The 25,972-nt window shown below is 38.3% G+C and overlaps 2 protein-coding genes and 1 pseudogene across 2 annotated transcripts in view; 2 read left to right on the top strand and 1 right to left on the bottom strand.

Annotated features, from left to right (window-relative positions):
• Window positions 1-7,079: 7,079 nt before the first annotated feature.
• On the bottom strand, window positions 7,080-14,827 carry LOC111341120 (uncharacterized). Its single transcript, XM_088749428.1, has 10 exons — window positions 14,753-14,827; window positions 13,327-13,394; window positions 12,898-13,009; window positions 12,297-12,368; window positions 11,460-11,640; window positions 11,138-11,227; window positions 8,199-8,267; window positions 8,051-8,112; window positions 7,434-7,473; window positions 7,080-7,214 (listed from the first exon to the last, which is right to left on the bottom strand). Exons 1-9 carry the CDS (start codon window positions 14,825-14,827, stop codon window positions 7,468-7,470), a joined length of 735 nt encoding a protein of 244 aa, XP_088605554.1. The 3' UTR covers window positions 7,080-7,214; window positions 7,434-7,467.
• LOC148738382 (uncharacterized) lies at window positions 14,555-15,579 on the top strand (annotated as a pseudogene).
• An 8,531-nt stretch (window positions 15,580-24,110) lies between these two features.
• LOC148738381 (uncharacterized) overlaps window positions 24,111-25,972 on the top strand; it is a 7,540-nt gene continuing 5,678 nt past the window's right edge. Inside the window, exon 1 of the mRNA XM_088750859.1 lies at window positions 24,111-24,258. Coding sequence (XP_088606985.1) covers window positions 24,229-24,258 — 30 coding nt within the window. The 5' untranslated portion in view covers window positions 24,111-24,228. The remainder of the gene's footprint in view (window positions 24,259-25,972) is intronic.

The following is a 25,972-nucleotide window of genomic DNA, read 5'->3' as shown; positions in this document are numbered from 1 at the left end:
CTTTGGCCTTTTCCTGATTCTTTTCCCTATTTAGCTCCTCAACTTCACTCTTACTCAGCTTATGTGCATGCTTCGAATGGTTGGAAAGATTATTGTTTTCCTTCTGGCAAATCTGGAAATAAAATTATAGCAAAATAGATATGTGAATATTTCATTTTGGATTATCATGACTGCTTAGCTTGTCATTGCAAAATGACAGGTAGTTGAGATCATCATTAGATAGGCCAAGCATCAACATATGACCTGCAAATATCTTTCTGCAAAGAGTGATCTATTCGTATGTAACATTGTTTTGTGCAAATAACATTCCAGATTCCCATACACAGCTGTGCTCATAAATAATCCAGCAATGTTGCAGATTGTTTTCCAAAGTATTTTCTTATGATATGAAGGAATGGGCCAATATCAACATCTTAAAGGTAATTCTAGATGTCATTCTCACACCACTGTACAGACTCCACCACCTCTGCGTTTTGAATCCTTTTGAGTACCAAGATGGTTGTCTTTTGTTTAAAGTTATACATCATAGTGCTACATATATGCTATATAGATGTAGATTATATGTAGGAGCCAATTACTTTATGAACCAGACAGTGGAGTTGACCTAAAATTTTATATTTTGTGCTTCATACAATGGCAGGCTTAGCTTATCTTCTCTCAGTTAATTGGCATTTTCTCAATGCACCTCTTAACATAAAGCCCAAGAAGAAGGGGGTTGTCAGGCTAGCCATGGAAATTTGACTGTGAGGGCAGTCCCCAAGGTAGGTATTTTGATTTTCTGTCATTGTCCCTTGGGTGCATGGGGATTATTGGCAATCGTTATAAATGACCACACTCACTTGCCCTAAGGTAGGGATTTTGACACTTTTTACCAATTTCGGTGTCCTGACAGGGGTGGCAAATTTGACAATTTTTGGACAGAAAATATCAAAATCCCCAAACCTTGCCTGACCCCTCCTCCTAACCCCGTCTCGTGCGTTACATTGAAAGCTACATACTCACACTGCAGGGGTATTTATAAAGTCTTTTCCTCAGTCGTTTCTTCCGCTGTGGTAACTTTTACAGGTTATGATCATTCAAATGACTTAAAATGCTTTCGGCCTCGTTGGATATCTTCATCTTTATCAATTCCATTGACATTCCTGTACGAATGGAGGTTGTCGACTCTACGTTTCGGATCTCATGGAAATGGCAAACAAGATTTTCCATTAAAGCGAGAAAGTGGCGTCTTTGCGTGAATCCAATATCCTTTGCCACTTTCTTTTCTTAGCGAAATTGAACAACAAGATCGATAGGGTCGTATCCATTTTCGAAATGGAAAGACATTTCAATTGAAGGGTGCAAAGAGCGGCGTAAGTTCGTGACCTCCCTCGCGGTGGCTTGTCTGGAGGTCTGGTTCCCAGTCATTAAGGTTAGAGGTAAACAGCGGTAGCGTTCCTCAGCCTTCGATCAGAGTCTTTCAGCTCAAAGATGTAGTTTTCAGATATACCACGCACAAAACATTTTTTTTTTCAGGTACAATCGATTGAAAAAAGAAAAATGAATCACGGTGTCACAGTGCGTCACCGTTCCATCTCTTTTTCCTCGCCTCCCCCTTCTCCCACCTCCAACGCCTCACACCTTAACTCCCCCCCTTCCCAACTCTATCTTGATGAAATGATTCTTCCACGTCTGGTACTTTGATTGCCGGAAAAACATGGCTTCTCCTCGATGTAGTGGAGAAGTTTCACATTATCATGGTCATCATGGCGCAAGGACACCAGCACTCATTGTGCTAATTTCGTTAAAAGAATTTAGAAAAACTTCACATGGTTAGCCAACCCACAGTAAATAGCTGCTATGATATCTTGTTGCAGAAACATGAATTCACAGTCAAAAATAATCTTTAGAAATATACGTCCGTACACACAATTGTGAACACTGAAGAGGAATACGGTAGTTAGATGCGATAACGAAATCATGTACTAAACCTGACAACTGGACTTCCTAGAAAAGGACAAAAAAAGACCTTTAGAACAATTTTATGAAGAAATCAGTCGATAAAAACTATTACTGAACATTACTTTCGCCAGGGCAATGATATTTTAAGAAATAGTCTAGTATCATGGAGGTTGGAGGACGATCGACGTCGTGTGTGACTTGTGGTTGATTTGCTACTTGATGTACAATGACACGACAACACAACTTAACGAATAAAGCGAAGATCCAGAGTTAGCAATTGATCGCGTTAAACCTCGGCGCAATTGGCAGGACACTTTTACAGAGTGGCACTGACTGCCTGTTTACCATTTTAACAACATAATCCGTTAAGTCGCCTGAAATAATTACAACTTATAACTTTTCCTCAGTAATTCCGGCGCGTGCTAATTCCGTTACGGGTGTATCAATTTCGTTATGGCCTCACAAAGGACGTATACTGATATATTTTACTTGATATCATACATAACAGAAATTGGAAATTATGTGGCACATATTCACTATTTCATGGATGTCACCAAGATATGTTTTGCCTAAACACTGTATAGCAAGGTTACACAATGAGATCCATTGCCATCTAAGAATGATAGGAGGTACATGGGTCTATCTACATACATCAGCACATACACTTTATTTGGTATAGCAGGTTGAATTAAGGCAGCTAAAAATAGCTGATGTGGACCTGCTGTTATCGAAACAATTTACATTCACAATATAAAAATTAATAAATAGATAAAACCGCATGAATTCTATGGATAAGATCAACGATACAAATGAAGTTTGAAATTAAAAACTAAAAATTTTGTTGGACGGGTGATGGTTACGTATGCAACGCTCAAAAAGCGCCATTTCAGTTCAGTAAGGATGGTCCGAATTGACAATGTACCAAAGGACGACGACCGAGTTCAGTATTTGGCTCATCAACTAGAGTATTCAAACCTAAGTTATATAGTGCCTTATAAAAGCGATACTTAAAATACAGAGTTTATGCAGATATTCGAGGCACCCACCCTACACTTGCTAATCTCTGTTTATCTCTCATTCCCTTTGGTACAGATCGACAAAGATGACTAATGTTTTTGTTCGACAATGGTGGACCTCTCAAAAATGCATGACAACGGTGACTCATGGTCCGACATCTTTTCCACGCCTACAATTGTATCTCCAGTGAACTCCAATCCATACAAACATGATTTTCAATCATATCAGAACCTGACAGAGTCTGTATGGGAGTCTAATAAAACGGGCTTTTGATTAGGCGGGCAAGTAGAGCTGTCCACTTACGAGTGTCCGTTAGTTAAGGGAGCTTCGGCACCGATTAGCGTATAAAATATGCCCTCTACACATGTTATGTATATTCCTAATAACGTAAAACTGCAACGAATCACCACCAAGATGAAATTTGCCAACGGTGAGAATTTGTTAAAACATATTGTGATGATTAGCCAGTCAGTATAATCCTACTCAATGTATAGCCGCCTAGTTGGCCCAATGGATAGTGCGCTTGACTGTTGTGCGGGAGGTCGAAGGTTCGAGCCCCGGCCGAACCAACACTCAAGGTCTTAAAATAATTAAGAATTTGCTACCATTCTATAACATCAAGAAATGGTTAGATATTCTAGTCTTCTCGGATAGGGACGAATAAATGGAGGTCCCGTCTCCTGCAGGGTTGGGGGTAGGAGACGTTAATTTTCCACGCACGAGATTACTGTGTGAGGGATGTCCTCCCCTGGGGTGGGATGGGTGGGTTTACTGGGCCCGCAGTAATTGGGCACGCTGTTGCGGTGTCCCTGCCGGTTGGCGAAGCTAATAAAATAAATTGATATTTATTGGGTTTTCCGAGAAGTTTACCCGCTATTAGGGAGCTTAAGCAACCACGACGACGAACGGAGGACGACGACCGGAAGTAGTAAGAACGTCAGTGCGCAAGCGCGAACCAAGAATTCCGTCTTCGTCTTGTCGTGGACGACTTGAGAAGGACCTGTTTCACGTCGTCGTGAACTTTCGAACTTCAAAGCAGTTTTTCTCATCAAGAGGTGCGGCTTTATTGTCAGTTTTTAGACAGTCTATGGCCGGTTGGAGTTTGTATTCGATTCTTCGTTTGATTTAAACCACCCTGTTCAGTTTTGTAAACAAATAAAATTCTAAAACCCACCAACTCATATTTCTTCCTCCGCACAACAGATGTCATGTCAAGTCGAGCGGTGAAAGCGACTACGCAAGGTTTAAATTTATTTGAGTATATTTTATGAAAGAGTGCTGTTTATCATATTTATTGAATGAAAAGTTTTAAATGGCAGTGTAATACACCTCTGAGATCGGTCAAACGCTGTGTATGGAACAGCCGCATTGTTGTTACTTAAAAATTTTGCGTGTTGCTGTTCTTCAATCGAGACGCTTTAAACAACAAAGAATTCTTCAGATCGGTGTGCTAACATGAGCTTGAATACCTGTCAGGTTTTCCGAATCTATTTTCAAAATGTTTGATATAGATTTATAACCATAAAAATTATTCCGACAAAATCACACGGTAAAAAATAGTATTCTTGGGTGAAGCGCGACGACTGCTATCTGTGCCGATCGCTAGCTAGCATTAGAGAGCTTAAGCACCAGACGTTCTTGAGGTCACGAACGCTTACCGGAAGTCATTAGAGGAACTATCTACATACTGCGCATGTCATGACGTTCGCGTGGTCACGTCGCAGACGGCACAACGCCACTTTTCAGGTTGAAGATAGGACGCCACAAAAATATGCTGTTATTTTGTTTATAAGAGATAAATTATTGACTCAAAACCATAAAAAGCTCTTCTGCTTTTCATTAAGTGATTAAAAAACGTTTTCGTAGCGCGTAAAGTGGTTTTTGCTTAATCGATAGATTAAACGGGATTCGACAATGGCAGACAATCTTCTCGCCAAGTCTGGGTGAGTTAAGTCATTTAATTTCATGTGCATTTGAATCATCAATTACAGAACTAAGATTTTTTTAAACCGGGTTTAAGCTTATCACAAATTAGTTTGAGCGATAATTTTGAATTAAGACACTTAAGCGACATTTAGATACAATAACAAAGTGCAAAATGAGATAGATGATTGTCTTTCTGCATCGGTTGTATTTTGTAACTGCACATTGTATAACGTAGGCATGCCTGCTAGGTTTTGAGCAACCGACTACAAACATAAGAATAACAAATCTCGCTGTGGTTAACGAATTTAGAAAAAGAGAAATGGTCCTCTAGGCATCCAGATCATGCACTGAAAACTTGATGCTCGCTCGTTTGTTCGCATTGTTTACACAACTATGAAGTGGTAAATTTCAAGTCGCCTAATAAATATGAAAGACGAATTATTCATTCTGTCAAGAGAGTGGGGTAAAGAAACTTATTCCCTTGCTCATTAAGGTCATATCTCTAGCATCTTTTAGCAAAGACATTTTAACACGGGTAGAAGTCCGTGTCTGAAAAACGTCGACTGCTTAACCTTCCTATCTCGCACCAAGAACAAAGGCCTCGATCCAGTCTTACGCGGCTTCTCTGCCGTTCGTGTTGTCAAGAACGTATGGTGCTTAAGCTCTCTAATGATGAAATTGACAGACGTCGTTTGCTCGCCAAAGGAAGGAGCATCAGAGGTAGAACATATCAGGCTAAAGCATGTTGAAAATCAGACAAACCTTGTGCAAAATAGGTTTGTTTATATCAGCAACACTTAGAACTGAATTTAAATCTCAAATAACTTGCGTAAAATGTAATATTTTAAACTTTTGCGATGCGTAAATTATTGTAAATAAAGCTAAAGCTTAGTAATTCCTTGGACTGTTGATGTTCACGAAATGAATAAGCTACTCTCGAACTTTCGATATATATGTGGAAATTTGATCCATGAGTGAGAAGAAGGTTTTGGACGTCTATGACCGATGTCATTTCTTAAACTGACGAAGCAAGAATAAACAAGATTTCAGACGTCGTCGTCCTTGAGCAACTTCACTGCTTAAGTTTCATTTTCCCGCTAAAAACGACGTCCTCGTTCCAGACCCTCCGCGATTACTTAACGTCGTCGTCGTCCCTTTCGTCGTGGTTGCTTAAGCTCCCTATTAGCGCGCACATAAACAAAACAGCGGCTGTTTCTGTATGGTTTTGGCAAGCACCAGAGACAAAATAAGCTTTATTCATCATCAGATAATTCGCTGTCTGATGACAGTTCCAACACAAAGGCCTCATCTTCCACATCTTCCTCCATCATCGATTCGTCTGAATTCTCGTCATCTGGAAGATAGTCGACACCACTCAAATTAGTATAGGTTTTTGCTACCTCAGCATGATAAATAGGTTTAGGGGAATCCAAAATACCACACCATAAAAGCAGCAGCGAGGAAATGCGATTACAGTGAATCCGTTTCTTTTTAAGACAAGCTATCATTCCTGCATTAAGAGGGTTATCAGTGAGAGGCAGAAGCGCTTCCACTGATTCGTCTATAAGCCTGATTTCGTTCTGGAGAAAAGAGACAAGGCGATTCATTTCCTCTTCTAACAGCTCAAGCTCTTCCTGACACCTGTTGTGTAAGCAGAAAAGGTCAATTATCTGCCTCCTAACAAGAGCAGGAACGGTGTCCCCTTCCTCTTGGACTTCAGAGTAAATGCTGTTCCTTGGATCCTTAGCATCGTCATAAAGAATTTGGGGTACATCACTAGGAAGATACCCATTTACTTCAGACAAAGTTTTGTGGATGGACTTCACGACTTTGTCGATCTGCTTTGCGAGCTTTATGGGAATTGCTTGGCCATCTGAAAATTAAAAAGTTCACAATAACTAAAGACGCAATGCAGTGGCAGTTTTATGGATAAGACGGAAAAATGTAAATGTGTACGACTTGAGGAACTGGGAAAATTTAGCCCTCATATCCCTTCTCAAATAATCCCAGTACAATGCCTAGCCTCGCAGTTAAAAACAACTGGCATACGCAGTAACATAACGACGAAATTACTGCAGACCATGATCACCAAGATACACATGCTACTAAATATTTTACATAGCAATTTCTTCAGTTTATTACCAGCATATTTTCGCTTCAATTCCACCAAGAAACATCTTTCGGATGCCATACAATGTAACTTCAACAAGAGTTCGCTCTTTCTCTTCTCGTAGAGGCGTGACCTAACGGTTACAAACACACGGGACAAATCGGACCATCGTTCTTTGATGTGATGCTCCTTTTCCAAGGCTACTATGGCCTTTTCGATCCTATGTACAATAAATGCAAGTTAGAGAGAATTATTATTTGTCTTTAATTTTGGCACCCCTAATTCTCTCTCTGCAGAACCTGATTATTCCAGTCGCAACGACTGTAAGTCGCAACGACGATAAGTCATAAAGATGCAAATTTCTTCCTTGCAGCAACTGCAAGGAAGAAATTTGCATCTTTATGACTTGCCGTTTGATTTTCTTTTCAACATCTTTTACCTTCCCTTGATCTTCATCTTGTACATAGCTCAATTCATTTCTGAAAAAAAAAATTTTAAGTGGGTGGAGATACGTACACGATATGTTCAGTTTAATACTTAGTAATTATATCAGCTAAGGTGGAAAGAAAGGGAAGTACGAATACGTTTGTTATACTATTGTGAAAACGGGTTTTTGCCTTCACAAATAAACGGACGGACGGGGAACAACCCGATAAACTTCTTCTGGGAAAAGGTTTTCCTGGGGGCACTCGCTGGCTGCGGGAAGGCCGGGATCTATTTACGGCTGTTAACTATCCTCGCGGCAATGACTAACAACAACAAAGTTGGCTCCAAAGTAGATTTATTAAGTACCACTGAGCTGACTAGTTTTTTACCTGACTTGACCAGACTGGGTTTTACCGGAGAAAGCTCTACAAAACAGCTCTATTCAAGCCGAAGTCAAAAAGGATTAGCTAATGCCATGAATCAACTAAAAGATTAGTTTCACGTAGTCCACCACAACGATTGGTTAGGTAGGAATTTCGCCTTTTACAACATTAATCACTTTCGAAAAGCTCAGGTACTCGCTATAATGTAAATCATGAATTTGGTAGGTGGTACTTGCACACTATATACCTGAGTTTTCTTAGACATAAGGAGCAAGCTGACATATGATTGGTCCCATTGCAGTGTTAATCCTGTGACAGATTAATAATATATTAGTGAATACAAAAAAACTGTTTTCCCTACTGATTTTTTAATAAATGCTGAGGAATAAAACTACCGTTTTCTTTTGGTTTCAGCGCTTCAACTTCTTCCTTTTGCCACTCTTGTATCACATCATCATCACAACCTAGTACAGGTAAATACAAATTGTATTGCAATAATCGGTCAGAAACACATGGGTAATTCCACAGTATTTTGGACATAAAGCTTTAAGAAATAAAATTGACTAAACGGACTATTAAGCTCTATTTCCGTACTGGTTAAATGCCAAATTTGTATAAAATGATACTTTTGAGATGTCAGCACTGTAATTTTGTGTCATAAATTATCATAAATTAACCTTGATACCAAAAATGCTGTAACGGAGGGGACATACACTAAATAAATAGTGTAGATCTGTCTTGAGAAGAAATGTAACAGTAACTGTCAGGACATGAAGTTGTTTACCCAGACTTCCTATGTTATTAAATTTGTTTCTTGGCTTTGTGCGGAAGAGATGTAATGCTTTGTCCAACTATGAATTGTCCCCTCCGTGACAAAAATACCCACAAAAATTATGATCTTTCTAAAATAAATGGGGATAACCGCAGAAACTTCTGTTAATTATTGAAGTATACGCTGACAAACTCAAAAGTGGTAAAGAGTTTCTTCCACTTCCTTTTCCTTTTAATTACTTTAAAAAGATAAAAATGTCACGGAGGGGAATTTTTGTCACAGAGGGGACTTTTCTGTCACAGAGGGGACATTACTGTCACAGAGGGGACATCACTGTAATGAAGAAAAATTAACTGTCACTGAAGATAAATGCAATGCAACAAACTATACTCTCCTCACTTAAAAGAGAAATTAATGTAACTATTGAGTTTAAAATTCAAGTTAATTTACATCAAAAGTGGATGTGAGTAGAACATTTTTACTGTCAAAGAAAGAGTTGCACATTTCATGACTAATACAGGAACAAAAAGTAAAGGATTCTGGGACTGTAGGCTCTGAGCATGATCACCACAGCACTGGCAGTTGCTTTAGAGCTGAAATGAGTTCTAAAGAGAGGACAAAGAAATACAGAGAAAGATTGAAAGAAAATGACGAAAATTATGAGATGGTTAAAAAGAAAGATTGAGACCGAAATTTCATATTGATCATTCTTGTCTTTTCTCCCCTTCAATTCATCAAGAACATAAAACACTTTTTCTATATGAGTGCAGCTGGCAGTTTTGTCAAGCCCACCCACCAAAGAGCTCTCTGTAAGATGTGGAGTGCATTGCTTGTGGCAGATAATCAGTCTAGTTCAGGGGACTGGTCCTTTCATGTGAACAGTTCTAATGATATACAACAACAAGAAACAGATCATGATTGTGGTGTGTTTGTTTGCATATTTGCAAGAGCCCTTGCTCTTTCCTGTCCTCTTGTCTGTAAAAAGGACATGGTGGATGTAAGTAAATCCATTATTCATGATATCCATGTTCAACATCTCAGCCCAGTACCATCTAAGGGGGTTGAGGTGGGGATGTACTTTGCTGTAGACTATGTCACAACTTTTTACTTTGGCCAGGTGATTTCTGTGGAAGATGGCTCTGTAGAATTCAAGTTCTAACACAGCATAAGCTCTGCCACCTATGACTGGCCAAGATGAGATGACATGGACAGGGTACATTGCAGTTGTATTTTTTATGGTCCTGTAATGCTGGAAGGCAATCGTCCATTTACACTTTCAGTGCAAGGTGAAGTTGAGAAAGTGCACTTGTTTTTCAAAAAGCAGGACTAATTCTGAGCACAAGAAAGCCTATGATAACTGTCTGTCTTTTACAGCATTTATGAAAATGAGATTTGAGCTTTTTGGAGGTTTATTCACTTAGAGTGTACTCAATTTTAGACTACTTTAGTATGAACTGGATATTGTCAACAGTTAGCTGTACAACTGTACATATAGAAGTATTAAAACTTGTAAGTCGTTATCACCTCTGAATCTGTGGCACTTTTGTTCAATATTCAGCTTCTATAATTATTATATTTACATCTTGCATATCATGCATGCATGCATATTTGCAGTCTACAATGCAATTTTAAGCCTTTTTATTAAGAGAGAGACAGACACAAAACCTTGAAATATCCGAGTTGCTTACATTTTTAGTTATACATGTAAGTTTTAAAAATGTTGTATATGTTTTTGTATGCACCAGGTCTTATTGAACCATTGGTGTTATCTTGAGTACTTTATATGAACCTAAAGTTTCCAAATAAAAACTACAAAAAGAAAAAAACATGAAGGTTTTTTAAAGAAATGTGTTGTATCATATGAGCAAACAGCATGACACAACTTTCCAGAATACTTTCCAACCATAAATTAAATGTCTTTAAAGGCTTGACGACACGTACGACAGCCAAGCTTTTTGATGTGGTCAAGCTTTAAAGAATATCTTGAAAAGAATTGAATTAAACTGGGTCTGTAAACTCATATTAAGGCTGGAAAATTGGTTCAAATTGATCACTGCTGCCTATTGGACAAAAGGTCCCCTCCGTGGCAGTCCCCTCCGTGACAATAACCACGAGCACTTACTGTTTCTGTACAATGTAAGAGAGGAGGAAGGCCTTTTCCATTTAAGGCAGTTTTATTGTTGATTAACATCTAAATAAACTATGTACTAAATTATTGTTGCTGCTGTTATACATTCACAGAAATCTGAGATTAAATTTTAACTTTCAGTTTTCATAGTTTCTCTGGTCCCCTCCGTGACAATCTAAATAAATGACTAATTCCCCCCAAATGTGGAAGAAGTCAAATGGAAATAGTTTGATTTAAAACAATCATTAGCTGTTCTATCCATTAGAAGTCCTCAGTGAACTGAATTATATTAAGCTGGGGAGCTATCCATGATATTCTCCTCTGAATTGTCCCCTCCATGACATGCAAAATACTGTGGAATGACCCACATGCATGTAACTCATTTTGCTGTTTTTCAATGCAATGAGTAAAAAAAAAAAGTTTAAAATGCATACCTGGAAGTTTTTCAGTGAGTTCCTCAAGCTTTGCACTTACATCATGTATAAGGGTTTCTGCCCTAGCAAACTTTGCTTTTAGAGTAACACCTGTGAACATTGAAAGGAATCAGTTTAATGTGTGCTAATAAGAGTAATCAACCTCGACTTACATCTTAACACACGTCCTTATTGAAAAAGTGAAGAATTGCAACTACGACAGAAAACACAGGGTAGATAAAGCTGTCCAGCTAAAGTTCTGGTCAATAGTTGATATATCTTTTACTTTTCAGCAAAACCCACAGAAACGTGAAAGTTGTGTGTTCAATAAAATTAACCATACCAAATTTGTGATACAAATGTTGGGCATAGTGAAGAAGCCCATCAGTCAAAACATCTGTCCTCTTGTGAGCACTCATTTCTTTAGTGACAGAGGAAAACCTACGCAGAAAGGACCATAACCTTTCCACCCCTTCACCATCTGTCAATCCAGTTCCCTTGATCCTTCTTAGACTGTATTGGATCTGCAGACAATCACATTGAAGATAAATCTAAGAATCAATATGGCATGGACCTTGCATGAGATAGTTAGCCAATACATGTACTAGCCTGCAGTGCAGGCAGATTTTAGCAGTGTGAATGAATATTTCCAAATCGAGTGTTCAAAGCACCATCTTGAATTAGGAAAACAGTGGAGAGTTAGAGCAAAAATATGTTTACCAAGCCAGTAGGCGTGAGACCTCTTCCCGTATTGCATTCTTGCCCCAACTTTCCAGTAAAACAAACACTCAAAAGATAACAACCACTAAAACCACCTACACTGCATGCTATATAGTCAAAAATTTAATTTTCAGTTTAGGTAAAATTAACCTTGAGTAAAGGCTCACTGGCCGGTGGTCTTTTCTGAAGCTGATAGGTTTAAGTAGGGTGGCCACTCTTTTATAAGGAACAAGTACATGTGCTTAAATATTTTACCTCGCTTGCTAAGCTCACCCTTGGAGATCATTTGCTTTTGATTTTGGAAACTGCTGTCAGATTTCTGATCCCACACTGCTCACCCATTGGTAAGCATGGGATGTTTATTATAATTACCAACTGTATTTAACCAATGTCGTGGTATTGCCACACATTTCTTCACATTGTCACCAGGCCATTTACCTTTAAACTGATATATACTAACCTGGCATGATGCCTTGTGCCCATAGCAATGGAATATGGGTATGGCAACATCAACACCTTCCAAGAGGCTTTCCTGAGATGAACACTAACAAATATAATCATGTAAATGAAAATTGTGTCTGTAGTAACAAACTATTCTGAAGTTAAGATGTGATCCTCACAGATATTCATGCAATTTAAATGTAAGCAATAATGGGAATTTAACCAAACACAAAGAAGAAATGAATCTGGCCCCATTGGGATTTCAGCCCATGACATTGTCATTACAATGCTCTAGCTACCCACTTAGCTATGAACCCCCATATGTTGGGAACAAGCCAGTACCCATCAGAGGAAGTGATGAAACAGGCAATGGACTTATGTGAGCTGCAAAAATGAAGTTTTATTTGATTGAGCCAACTGCTCAAAATTCAGTTAATAACTCTGATGATTACATATTCATTTCATTTCCACAATTCACATAATTCCAGACTGTTCGAATAAATTATTTTATTTCATCCCAAATTTAATAGAAAATACTTTGGACAGTTCTACAAAATTAAATACCACTTTAGAACTACCATTTAGCCTCCTGCACATACATGTTCAAAAAATTTACTTACCTTCAAATGGTGTGCTAATAGACAAGCGATGTCATACATGATGATTACTCTGCTTCTGGTGCTCTCATTAAGACTTCTAAGCCTCTTAAGCTCATAAACAGAGTATGATATTCTGTAGAGAGAAAAGATTACTAAAAAGGTGAATCAATAACCAATTTTTTCTTTTATATCTTTTTACACAAAATCTAAGACAAATTGAATATATTTCCTATAATATGACATTCGAATTAATAACAAAGTTATACAATGGTGATGCTATTAGTGTAAAGAATCATAGGATGCTCCTGCATTGTATATACAAGTGCGCTAATTGTCAGCTTGACAAATTCATAATAATCATGGCTCTATCATGTAATTCTCTAACAGACAATACATGTATGATTGAGCACAACATTAGGTAAAATGTATTTACATAATTATACTCCATACCTTTCACCATGCTTTATGTTAAGGAATCCTTTAGGAAAGTCATGTCTGCATATATGCGCGTGGTGACGCTGAAAGGTCCGATTACAAAACCAATAGCAATACATAAAAACAGATAAGCATTGTAACTATGTGGCTATCTAAGATCATTCTGAAATTAGTGAACTAATCAATAATCAATCAAAAAATGAGCCTTCTGGCTAATGTCCTTTACAAATGATTTGCATTCTTCTCTGCGTTCTTACTGTTATACGTATATTATTATGAAGTTTTCGTACTTAAGCCTATAACCTTAAGAAGTTTTTGTATTCTTACTCAACTTTATTCAAATAAAAATCTATCAAATATGATATATTTACTATTTGCTTACGCAATAATCTCTAAAGCAGCGTAATTAACTTAAGCAATGTTTGTTTGCAAAAAACCCTTTTAGGTAATTTTCTAAAAACCAACTTATCGATTCTTAGAACATCATTCATATCTGAAAACGAGAACGGGTGCGTAGCAAACAAAAAAGCACTTTTCTAGAGAAGACATTTCCGGTTAGAAAGGCTGTTTTTATGGAAGTTCGTCGGTGAAATCTTTGGCATAAACGGAGTGTAACTTCATTTTATTCAAACTCTTTATTTCATTTATCATATTTATTCATGTTTTAAAAAGGGCTTCTAGCAAACTGATTGTTTGGCATCGACGGGAGTAAGTTATAATCAGGACTTTAAAAGGCTTTCGAAAAGGTTGCTTTTGAAAATTCCATTGATAGTGTAAACGATGATTTTGTTTTGTTAGTTTTTGTTTCTTCCTGTAAGTACCCTTGAACAACAGTTAGTTTCGTTTGACGGACATTAAGCGGTAAGTATGAATTAATTTTTTATATATTTATCTAGCATTGTGCGAATGACTGGATGCATTGGCTGTCTCTAAAGGCGGCGCACCTCAGCTTCAGCATCATGTATAGGAGTATCGTTCACTTTTACTGAAATGGAAACCAAGATAATTTACCGTCAATTGTTTCGTTCTTAGACCACGAAAATGTTGCTGATTTCACGTTGTTGTTTTAGAGAGGGCTAAAAAGTGTACAAAGTTAAAATGTTCTCACTAAGCCATTGTTCTGTGCATCATATCTTTTTTTGGCCATTTCTTCGTCGGCGTCGACGTTGCGGTTTCGTTAAGGTCCTAAATCACAACAAAAGGAGAAGATTGTTTTATGTGGCTGTATGTCGCTTTCCTGAAATAAACAGGGTTTACGAGCAAACAACGTAATCATTTAAGCATAAAGAGAAATCGATCGAGAAAGGTTAATGTACACTGAATAATTAACCGAAAAAGTGAAAGATTAAAGATTGCATGACTGAATATGGGAGAGCAAGTATGGATACCTTAGGAAGTTTCACAACCGTTGGGGCCAAATGATTTTCTCGCCTTTCCTCACAAAGTCCCAGCGAGTTGACAAATATTTGCAGCAGTGAAATTCACTGATACATTCTCCGTCATCAGGTGTCATCATGTTGCTGAGTGGAGCAAGATGGCCCTTACTCTGCTACTGCTCATTGTTGTAAGTCCAATATTCTTGGATTCCACTTCCCAGCGTAACAACGCTAAAGGAGAAGTGTCGATCTTGGGTATGATGCTACAACGACACATCTTCAAAAAGATCACAAAAGCAGCATTCGGTGTTGTGTGCTTACGGGAATGTTACCGGGACATCAGATGCCAAAGTTTTAACTATGTCTTTACCGAAGACATTCGCAAGTTAAGGAACAATACCATGGAAGCCCAACCAGAGGATTTCGTTCCAAACTCTGAAAGATATTACTTTAAAAAAAGAAAATTTAAGAATCAAGAATAGTGTGATATAAGAAACTGAGAAAGAGTTCGCTGAGTTTTAGTGCCTCTCGGGTCCATTCCAGAACTTCCGGCAGAAACGTGTAAAAAGATAAAGTCAAGTGAAGGAGGGAAAGCAGTCAGTGCGAGATACTGGTTTTTCTCCATCATACCTGAAAAGATTGTTTTCGCTTACTGTGATATGAAAACAGAAGGTATTAGTATGAAAATATGATGTCCAGATTTAATTTACCTTTATCTTGGCAGAGCAAGTACAATTTAATACTCTGTAAAAAACTTGGCAATCACATTAGACAGGGGCCATACTTTCCCCCTTTTTTCCCCTAAATCATTTTCAGTTTTAAATGTAAACTTTTCTCTGGAAATGGGGAAATAAAAAGGTACCAGCTCACTGTCACGAAAAAGAATAAGCAAAATGTTTATGGAAGGGGAGGTTTGAATCCTATTGTTACAACGAATATTAACATCCATTCCACAAAGAGAACTTAGATTTATTCATATCAGGCCCCAATTTAACGTTCAATCAGGCTTAACGTTTGAAATGTCAGCTCAGAAACTCTTTGCAATAGCTGGTTGACATTTTCAGTTAAGGCTTTGGAGTTATTTTCAGTAAAAAGTATCAATCGGAGCCTGACTTTTGGCTCTTTGATTTTTTTGGAGATGTTGAGGAATGCAGTTCTTCCATTCCCGCCTGTGATTCAAATGCCAACTGTCAGAATACTAACGGCTAATAATGTTGTCAGTGTGTGGCTTGGTTCTCTGGTGACGAGAAATCTTGCACCGATAAGATTGTTTTAGCAGATATGTTGGCCAAGCAGTGAACCCAGAGGTTTCGGCCTAATGTTGTCAGTGTGTAATGTTTTTGGGCTAGACACATAACTCTACGGTAAGAGAGTAAAGGGCAGTAAAAATCAGCAATCGGAGCTCTACTTTCGACGACATTATCTATCTGCAGATGTTGACGAATGCAGTTCTTCCATATCCGTCCATGACCTAAATGCTGATAGTGAGAATACTGAGGGCTCATTTCGTTTTCAGTGTGTAACTGGATTCTCCGGTGACGGGAAATCCTGCACTGGTAAGTTTGAACAGAATGGCCAAGTGAGCGACGTATAGGTTTTGGGCCTTAGTCCTATCACTGTGCTATGTTTTTGGGCTAGACACTCTTTACTACGTTTCTCCGGTTAGAAAAAAATAATGGTCATTAGGAGAGTAAATAAAGGCTGAAAGTTTCTAAAGAAACTGTGGTGCTGCGTCGGTGGGGTTAACGAAGGTAATTGGTTATATCAAATAAGTTGAAATTGTTAATTGGCCACCGTAACGAATAAAAAAGCTGACGTTTCAAGCGTTAGCCCTTCGTCAGAGCGAATGGAGGAATTGTGGGTTGTATGTGGTTTCATATGCAGAAAGCGGAGCTACGCTATTGCTGGAAACATGGTAACGAGAAAAACACGAATAAATTAATGAAATGAAAAGCGTTCCTTGATACTTGTCTGTTTAAGCGTGCCAATTTCAAAGGTTAACTTTTGTTGAAGAGTTTTGCGGCTTTCCATGTTGCCTAAATGTAAGGAAAGACCGCAGATTGCCATATGTTGTTTAGAATGACTAGGTAAATTAAAGTGTCTCGCGACTGGTTTAGATGCGTCCTTGTCGTTCCTTTCCACGTCGCGAAGGTGTTCTCGGAATCGGTCACCCAGTTGTCTTCCCGTTGCGTCGATGAGACAGCTTTGTCTCACAGTTTTCTTTGACCAAAAAATTTATCTTTTACTCGTGCATCACATTATTTACATGTATTTTCATTTTACAGCCACTATCCGTTTAAGGGGTGATGCAGGAGACTACAGACGCATAGAAGTTTATCACAGTGGGATGTGGGGCACGGTGTATGATGATCATTGGACAATAACTGAAGCCAATATAGTTTGTTGTCAGATTGGCTTTTTTAATGCATCACAGGCAATTTGTTGGGCTAAGTACGATCAGGGGTCTCATCCAACTGCCAAGGAGGAGAAGCGATGTTGTCTCATTGTATGTTCATTGGTTGGGGAAGCCATAACTGTCACCATGGTGAGGATGCTTGTGTGGTTTGTAACAAATAAATTGGTCGCAAATTTTCTCGTGATATTGCAATGCGCTACCTAACCGCAGCATGCTTACATTAGGGAGTTTAAGCAAATCGCTACGGCTGGCGCTGCTACGGCTACCGGAAGTAAAATTGTCCAGAAACGAGTCATTGCGCATGTCAGTGGTTCCCAGCCAGCCGTAGCGGGAAATCCTTCTACGCGAGTGGGAAGGTTTCGGCGTAGTCTGTGGTACGTGAACTTATCTCGCTTCTTTCTTCGCTTTATACATTCTCCTGAGCAATTTTAGCTATTGAAATACACTTAACATCTTTAAAAATAGCTTATCGGGAATATTTATCAAGCTTGCTGTCCCTTACCGAGTGAATCTGCCTTTATTTTTGCCGCCGGGTTTGTCGAAGGATCGAAGCAGTGTGCACATGGAGAACGCAGCGAACGCAAAGTGAAATGCGTAGGTAGAAAGTCTAACTTTTCCTTTTCAAACCTCAAAGACTACTTGAAATTCAAATAGCTGAAGCCAAGGAATGACGAGGGTTATGAGGGACCGTGTAGAAACTTTGCTTTGGTGTTTATAAGCTCCAAACTGGCAATTTTACAACACGTAAGCTCAAATATTTTAATTCATTCATTCACTGTGCACAGGATCGCTTACAATTTTTTTTTCCAAACGTTGGAATCCCTCGTCCCTTTCATTCTGAGTTTTTAGACGTGCAATAAACTACCGCGAAGACGCTTAATTTATTGGTTTTACAGTTCTCAGCCGTACTAGGTTTGTAGTTCGCGTTGCTTAAAGTTGGATTTTGGCGGGCTACGGCGACGTACTCTCCCCAAGCCTCGTCAACCACGATAGCCGTAGCAGCGCCAGCCGTAGTGATTTGCTTAAACTCCCTATTGACAGCATGGCAGCTGTAAGTTTTTGGGCGGAGCACCATCAAACTACAATGTAGTATCAGATATTATTGTTAAAAAGGCGAATAAAGAGAGAACTTAGTTTAGTTTAGTGTATGATTTCGTCACAGAAAAATGTAACATGACATAAAAATCAATCTGAAGTAAGTGGTGTGAAGTAATAAAAAAAACACAGCTACAGTAAAAATAAATAGACGCATGAGAAATAAATAGGAAGAGTTTATAATCTCTAGTAGAGAGCCACGTTTTATCAGTTTTGATCCTGGAGGAGTATAAGTCACTAGTAGTTTGGCGGGTTTTTAAGGAGTGAATGAATTGATTGCCTTAATACTAGGTCGTAACGAGTTCTACTTGAATACCTGTTTATAAAAATCCTGCGTGTAATCATAGCTTCTATATGCTGTACGATGAACACATAGTGGGTAGAGACTGAAAGCAAACATAGCTTATACACTTAGCTTAAACTTGTACATATTATATTTATTGTTATGTCCGTCCAGTATAGGAAATTCTATTGTTAATCGCACACAACGATTACCAACTCCTCAAGAAGATCCAGTTTAGGCAACAGCGAGATACTACATGTAGCTAGGCAAGTTTTAATAAGCAACAAAGAGGTGTTGAAATAGACCTTATAATGGTTAGCATGGTAATCAGTCTTTTGTGTGCCTCACGATTAGCCTTTTAAATTTTACTTTTGAGTGAAAACTACATATTTTACTCATGTTACTGGGGCCAAAAAAAGGCTAATTCGCATCATTAAAAGTGAATGGTAGTTAGTCAAGCCATCGAATGAAGGCCCTTTGAAGAAGGTTATTGGGTAGCAGTGAAACTAAGCTTGGTTTTGTGTTTAAGGTTAACACAGGGTAGCATGCTGTTCACTAATTTCAGTTCGTGTATTGAATCATATCGTAATCAATTTGTATACCTTTGATAACAATTATAGAGTTGCTGTAAGTGTTATCATGAAAATAATTGATGTACCGGAAGCCTTGGGTGATAAAATTAGCCGAAAAGCGGTTGCCGATGAAGTATTCACGCAATAAGATAGGAAAAAGTTGAACAAATGATGAGTTACCCTGACTGCTGTATTCACTCAATAAGAAAGGCAAATGGTTGAATAAGTGATAAGTTCAGTAACGTGATGGTAAGTTCTGTTTTTGCTTTAGGCGATACTACTGTAAAGCAGTTTTATCGAAGCATATGATTATCTATCGCAGATTATGAAATTATCAGGCTTTAAAGAATCAGTTTGTTGATGAACTTCTCAATATCTAAGGACGGTCTTTTCTCTCCATGTAGTGTTTCGTTACCTTTTCACAGGTAATGGCACCTGAAGCGTCGTTCTCTTTATTTTTTTATTTTATTGCTCTTAAAGGGTGGCGCTCAACTGGAAGAAAAATATAAAGAGACAGTAAAATTATAAGTGCAAAAGTGACAGCTTCTGGCGCTCAACTTTTAAACTTCTCCCATTTTAATACTTTGTATACACAAAAGATCAAAGGAAACTGAATAAGTCGTGGATACATTGCGTTCGAATGAGTTTTAAAGAGAATTTAATTCCAATGCGTAACTCCCGGATACAGTTAAAACTACTTGGACTAGATTTACACTAGAGGAGAGTTTTCCGGATTCATCAATTTTGGAGTATTCGGATTGGTAGGCGTTTACAATGAAAGGATATTCCGATTCCTGACCGTTTACACACAACGACAACTCCGGGAACATTCGAAATGGAATGGCTACCAAGCCCAGTGTTGTTTCGTCGTTCGATCGACTAAGTGAAAATGCCTCCCCCCAAAAAGGCTAGAGTTCATCCAGATGCCACTGAGGAAAATTTGAGTTGGACAGATGCCAAGCAGTCTACGTCGTCGGCGATTAAGTGTGGCTGACGTTAAACTTCCTTGCAATAATAATTTGCGTTTCTTCAGAAATGCTGCGGTACACATGATAAAATTTATCGCCTGAACCTGCAACAAGATTAGGCAACCGGAGACCGCCAGCAATGTTAGCACCGGATCCATTTTGGTTTCACCGCAAACTCAAAAGATTGCAGGTGGAAATAACATCCGGATTCGAGAAAAAAAGCGGTTACACGACAAAACTTTCCGGATTTAAAAGTTATCGGATTTAAAGTTTCCACTTTAATTCCGGATTCAAAATCTCCGGAGACACGACCAAACCGGGAAGTTTTTATTTCGCATTCGTCCACTTTCGTGTAAACGGCAGAATTAATCCGGTACTAAAACGTTTCGGATTCATCACGAATCCGGAACAATTTCCTCTAGTGTAAACCTAGTGAATGGTCAGAATTCACATTTTAGCTATCGTCTAGTACAAAATACAAACTGCAATCCGGGTACGAAATGCAGACTCGGTACAAAATGCAGACTGCAGACTGCAGATTGGATACAGAAAGCAGACTGGAAATTTTGAAAACTGTTTTTTTCGTTTGGTACATGATAATGCATGTAATCTTACAACTTACCGAGTGTCACGCAATCACCCTTAAGCAATCACTTTCATGATCATTTGTACTACCGTATTTCGGTATATTCCTTGCCCGTTTCATTGCATATTTTGGTTTTAACAAAGCGGCCAGTGAGTTCGGTTTTTAAAAAAGCGGCCACAATAGTTCTCAAATAGAATTTAAAGTCTTAAAGTCTTCTCATGTCGCGCGCGAGATGTCAGTATTGAGAAAAAAGGACAGCTTTTGTATGTGGTACGCACCCTTAACCTTTTAAATCGATATGTATATATTTTCATTTTGTTGACAAAAATGGGGACTTAGACCAAAACTGTTCCTTAGACTTGATATATTTTTAACGTTCAGGGGTGTACACAAAACGATTTTCACAAATTAATGTTTGTGTAGTCACCAAACAAATTTAATTGATTTTCACTTTTCCGGCGGGTCTTAGTTTTCGTAATTACGAAAGCTCATTACGAAAACTATAAGATGGGGAAGCTTAAATTTACGAAATTCGACATGACTTTAGCCCCGTGGCAGTTTGGCCAACAAGCGTCCAATAATTGTAATTTGAACACCTTGAACTACGTGCTAAAACATACCTGGCAACGGCGAGGAATATTCCACAATAATGCAAAATGATGGCGAAAGATGATCGCGGAAAAGCGATTGCATTGAGCGTTTTCACCTATAGTCACGCTTTTAGTCTTTCAAATAGCTTTGAATCGGTTACACATGTGCTAACTCGGACTAAAGACCGAGCTAAATTTTAACGTTGCGGCACTGCTTCGGAAATGTGATAGAGGCGTTCCCGTTTAATTTTGGAAGGTCGCCATGAATTGGTCTGTCGTCGACATATCGATTTGTTTACATCCGAGTGAGTGATGCATTTGCATATTGTGCGCCATTCCAAGAGTCGTTTCTACGTTTCGCGTACCCACGACTAAAAGTGAAGTATGGCATGTTTGAACATAAGCTGAGGGTAAACAGACTTCGACCAGTTTTCAGTAGCCGCTGGTTGTTTGTTTGCTTGGTTTGAAGGGTGCCATTCAACAAACGCATCCATAACTAGATACACGTATACGCACACTACAAAACATGAAACAATTTTTAAATATCTGGGGGATATCAAAAGTAGCCTCAGTTTTCCATGAGGCAACCATTACTGTTTTGCTTAGAAACATGATGTAAACTTTGACACCTCATAGTTAATGAGGCGATTCATGCTTTCCAGTGAGATACTTTCTTTGAAAATGGTCGCACATGCAAAAAATAAAAAAAAAATAAGCAAAAAATAAAAAAAATAAAGGAAAAACAAGTTTAAATCAACATAGGAAACAACATTAGAAAAAAAAGAATCATATCAAATGATAAATGTCCAGTTTTCCAGAATTTTATCCTAATGAAGAAGATCCTTAATGATTAGTAAATGAATAAACCTACCATGTTCCCATTAGTCTGCGATAATGTTCGACGAGTAATTGATTTACCAATAATAAGCGATAGTTTACTTTAACCCGTAAAATGCTATGTGTTGTGGAAGGTAAATAACTTAGGTGAGCTAACGTTCTGTAGCGAAAGATATACATCCGGCTTACTAATGGATGACGATAATGATAATAGCAATGATAATGACAATAACAATGATGATAATAATAAATTAAAAATGAGTTCATCCTATCGTCAAACAGTCAGAATCTGTTAAACATAGAAATATAATTTTGAAGGGTCGGAAAAAAATGAAGACCGAAGACCAATATTCATACTATTAAAAGGGATGTAGTGCCAGTTTGGAAAAAAGCTTGAAACTCATGCCTACCGCTTTATTTGTGTTACTGCGGAAACAGATAGAAAGATTGTTCTATTTTTTTGTTCTTTTTTTTTGCTAAGGGGTCGCAATATTTCTGGAAAATATGCATATAACTAAAATTAGTCATCTGAAAGGAGTTAACCTAGAAAGAATGGTAAGTTCTATGACTTTGAGTTGTTTCGACGGGTGGGATTCCATTATATGGAAAGTTTCTTTAGAACTTCAAAAGAAAGTTCTGAAAGAACGTAGGAGACAGGAAGTAACTGTAAATTGGCAGGAGACTAGCGCACAATAGATTATTGTCACCAGAATGGCAGATATTAGTTTTGTTGTATTTTATATATCACCTCAGTTTTGACAGAGGAGATCGCTTTCTGACGGCTTTACATAATTCTGTTTCCATTTTTTCCGAATAGACTCCTCAGCTGTAGTCTGCATCTGAGAGTGAAAACTGAAAATTTGCTCCGAAAAGGTAAGAATACAAGTTATTTGAAAGATGGAGCTGTAGATCGGTTAGTTGCGTAATTCAATTAAGCGACTTACGTTTCCTTCCACACATGAAGAAATGTCGGATGGACAAAATGTGAACACATTTAGGACCTCGTAGGCCTTTATTTCTTCCAGCAATCGACCCTAAAAGCAATTAAGGCCTCGCTTTGCAAAGAAATGTCAATTGAAAGTGTTCAAGGAGTCGTTTTAACCAAGATGATTAACAAATTTACTCGATTCATTTAAGCACAATATCAAGAGGTCCCATTCATGAGATAATAGGCCAAAAGAAGCTTATCCAAAGGCTTCCTTTAGTCACCAAAAGTCTTTCATTCCTTTCCTCTTTTCGAAAGAAATCCAACATTCTAAGTGTGATGGCTTTGATGTTTCCCTTAGGCTACGATTACGTGGAATAAGTAATTAGTTTACAATTAGTATTCCTTTACTTGAAATCAAAGGGAAAGTTTACAATGGACGCTGCGGGGAACCTCTTTCTTTATTTATCATTACATTCTTTCTCATTTGTTCAGCTGGAGAATTAAAATTCAGAGGAAAAATGAGAAAATAGGAGAATGAGAAAATCAGTACCTTACGTGACTGTTTTGCAGCTAAACCAGTTATCCAGCAACGCCTATTCTCATAGAGAACTAAAGATCTACACACAACAAACAGAAGAATTAAAAATTGTTGACTATAGCTACAAACTTCTCACTTTTCTATTACACGTGTTTTATCATCTTTACTGTTTTGAAGGGAGATCATCTCATAAATGATAAGAGCAACGTGACTTTAATAGGTAGACTTCGTCCCATAAAAGGGTATTGTCGGTAACGACTATCCAATTTATTGTGAAACATATTATTGCCAACAATATTACAGGTGTTCGTTGTATTCATGTACATCACTTCCCGTAATGGCTCAAGCTAACGAGTTCGTTTTCTGACGCAAGTCCTAGAGTAATTTGTTTCTACCAGTCGAATCTGCTAAAACTTTTACCGCCATCAGGTGTCATCAAGCTGTGAGTGGAGCAAGATGGCCCTTACTCTAATACTGCTCACTGTAAGTCCAACACTCTTAAATAGAATTATCGTTAGCGACCATACAATTTGTTGTGTAACATATCGTTGCCAACAATACGGCAGGTGTTCGTTGTATTCAAGTTGATCTCATCCCGTTAATGGCTCAAGGTATTCAGATGAGATCGCTCTCTGACGCAAGTCCTCAAGAGTAATTTGTTTCCGCTAGTCGAATCTACTACTACTTTTACCGACATCAGGTTTCATGAAACTGCTGATTGGAGCAAGATGGCCGTTCCTCTGCTCCTGCTGATTGCTGTAAGTCCAACACTTTTAGATGCTACTTCTCAGCATAGCGTGTCGATCTTGGGTATGATGCTGCAACGACATCTTCTAAAACATAAATTCACGAGGGCGCGACGGTTAAAGTAAAGGGTTTTAAAGTAGGCGATTTTCTTTGTAGGCAGCTCTGAGCGTATTTGGGTTTGGATAAATTCATCGCAAGTAGCGGTATCAACTCTTGGGAAGAGAAGAAATTATAATAATAACGATAAAAAAAAAATGATTAAATCATTACGCATATTCACATTGGACAAGACCACCAGCTTTTCTGTCCCTCCTTAATTTCATGCTTCGCTATTCACTAAAGCTCTCTCTCTCTGCTGTGATTTTTGGTAGAAGTTAGAGCTTCATTCAGATTAGAATTAAAAGAGGTCATATTTCTCAATGTGTAATCAGCACTGAGGAGCAAATACAGCAAAAGTCCCCCTGCGATTTTGTTTGAAGGGGCTTTGTAGGATCTGGTGTAATCTGATTAATGATGGTAAACTTTGGCGGTGGGTGATCTATTTAATTACGCTCGTGTTTCTTAATAGTACCATGGAAATAACAAGTAACTTTCGCACATGGATTATTTCAAAGAGAAGTATTACGATATCACAGATGTAGATCAGTATCGTTTTACGCATGGCCGATGAACTTTCAAAACAGTAACCTATTTCTTTTTGTTTGGTACGCTATTTTTACTTCGAACACAGGCTTGTTTGAAGGGGCTCGTGAAAACTGAATGCGACCTGATTAAGATGGTACGCTTTAGCAGTGGGTGATCTATTGAATTATGCCCGTGTTTTTTTTTTATTAGTTCCAAGGAAATAACAAGCAACCCTCACACATGAATTATTTCAAAAAGAATCGCATAGCTTAAGGTAAACACGCGCTCTGATTGGTCAATACGTCAACCGGAAGAGAGGGTATTTAGGTTGGAATCGCACTAATGCATAAACCGATATCGCTGACGTGAGTCGCGAGCAAAAATTATTGTTACGAACGTAAAAAACTTAAATGCAACCAGTGCCGGCTATGAAAATATGAACAAATATGAACAAATTTATAGAAAACGAATGCCCTCCAAATTTTGAATTGAAATTCAAGTTTTTAGAAAATTGGAGGAAACCACTCACCCTCAAAAGTACTAGGAAACGCATAGAAAAAAAATGAAAATGCCAGAGACGAGGGAAGAAAGCCAAACGACAGTTCTTGCCATGGAAAACCAAACAAGCGTTACGAAAGAAAGCCAAAACAGGTATCAATGCCGAAAAAGGTCAAGCATCTTTTTCGGAAATTTAATCCATTCTAGCTTTTACAGATGACGAGCTGACCTCTTTTAGAGGCAACATGGTTTGAAAAAACACTAGACGGCAAATTGAAAACTTTGAGTGGTCGCAAAACAGTCATCCAAGCGCTTCGTGATGATTTCGACCCACTGGAGATATCAGAGCTCACTGGCCACTCCAATCCGGAATCCATATCCAGGTATGGCCATAATCCTCACTAGTGACCTTGACAGCAATGCCAGTCGTTCTAGTTACCTGATGGCAGGAGCAGTCGGCGGGGTGTTTACTAAAGTAACTTTTAATGATTATTCAGTAAAAGTATTTCCATACACTTTCATTCCAGCATTGACACCAACGAGCGACTGCCTGCAATGAAAGAAAAACAGTTAAATTGTGACTTTTAACCTTTTTTTGCTCTG

The sequence above is a fragment of the Stylophora pistillata genome, chromosome 2 (genome assembly GCF_964205215.1).
Source record: "Stylophora pistillata chromosome 2, jaStyPist1.2, whole genome shotgun sequence".
NCBI classification, from domain to species: domain Eukaryota; kingdom Metazoa; phylum Cnidaria; class Anthozoa; order Scleractinia; family Pocilloporidae; genus Stylophora; species Stylophora pistillata.
This window is presented reverse-complemented; position numbering and strand designations above follow the sequence as displayed.

Excerpts from the sequence above, each read along its gene's own strand:
- LOC111341120 (XM_088749428.1), bottom strand. The coding sequence starts at position 14,827 with ATGATGACACCTGATGACGGAGAATGTATCAGTGAATTTCACTGCTGC. Across the intron at positions 12,369-12,897 it reads TATTAGCACACCATTTGAAG|GAAAGCCTCTTGGAAGGTGT; the intron begins GTAAGTAAATTT and ends TGTTCATCTCAG. Across the intron at positions 11,641-12,296 it reads GGCACAAGGCATCATGCCAG|ATCCAATACAGTCTAAGAAG; the intron begins GTTAGTATATAT and ends GATTGTCTGCAG.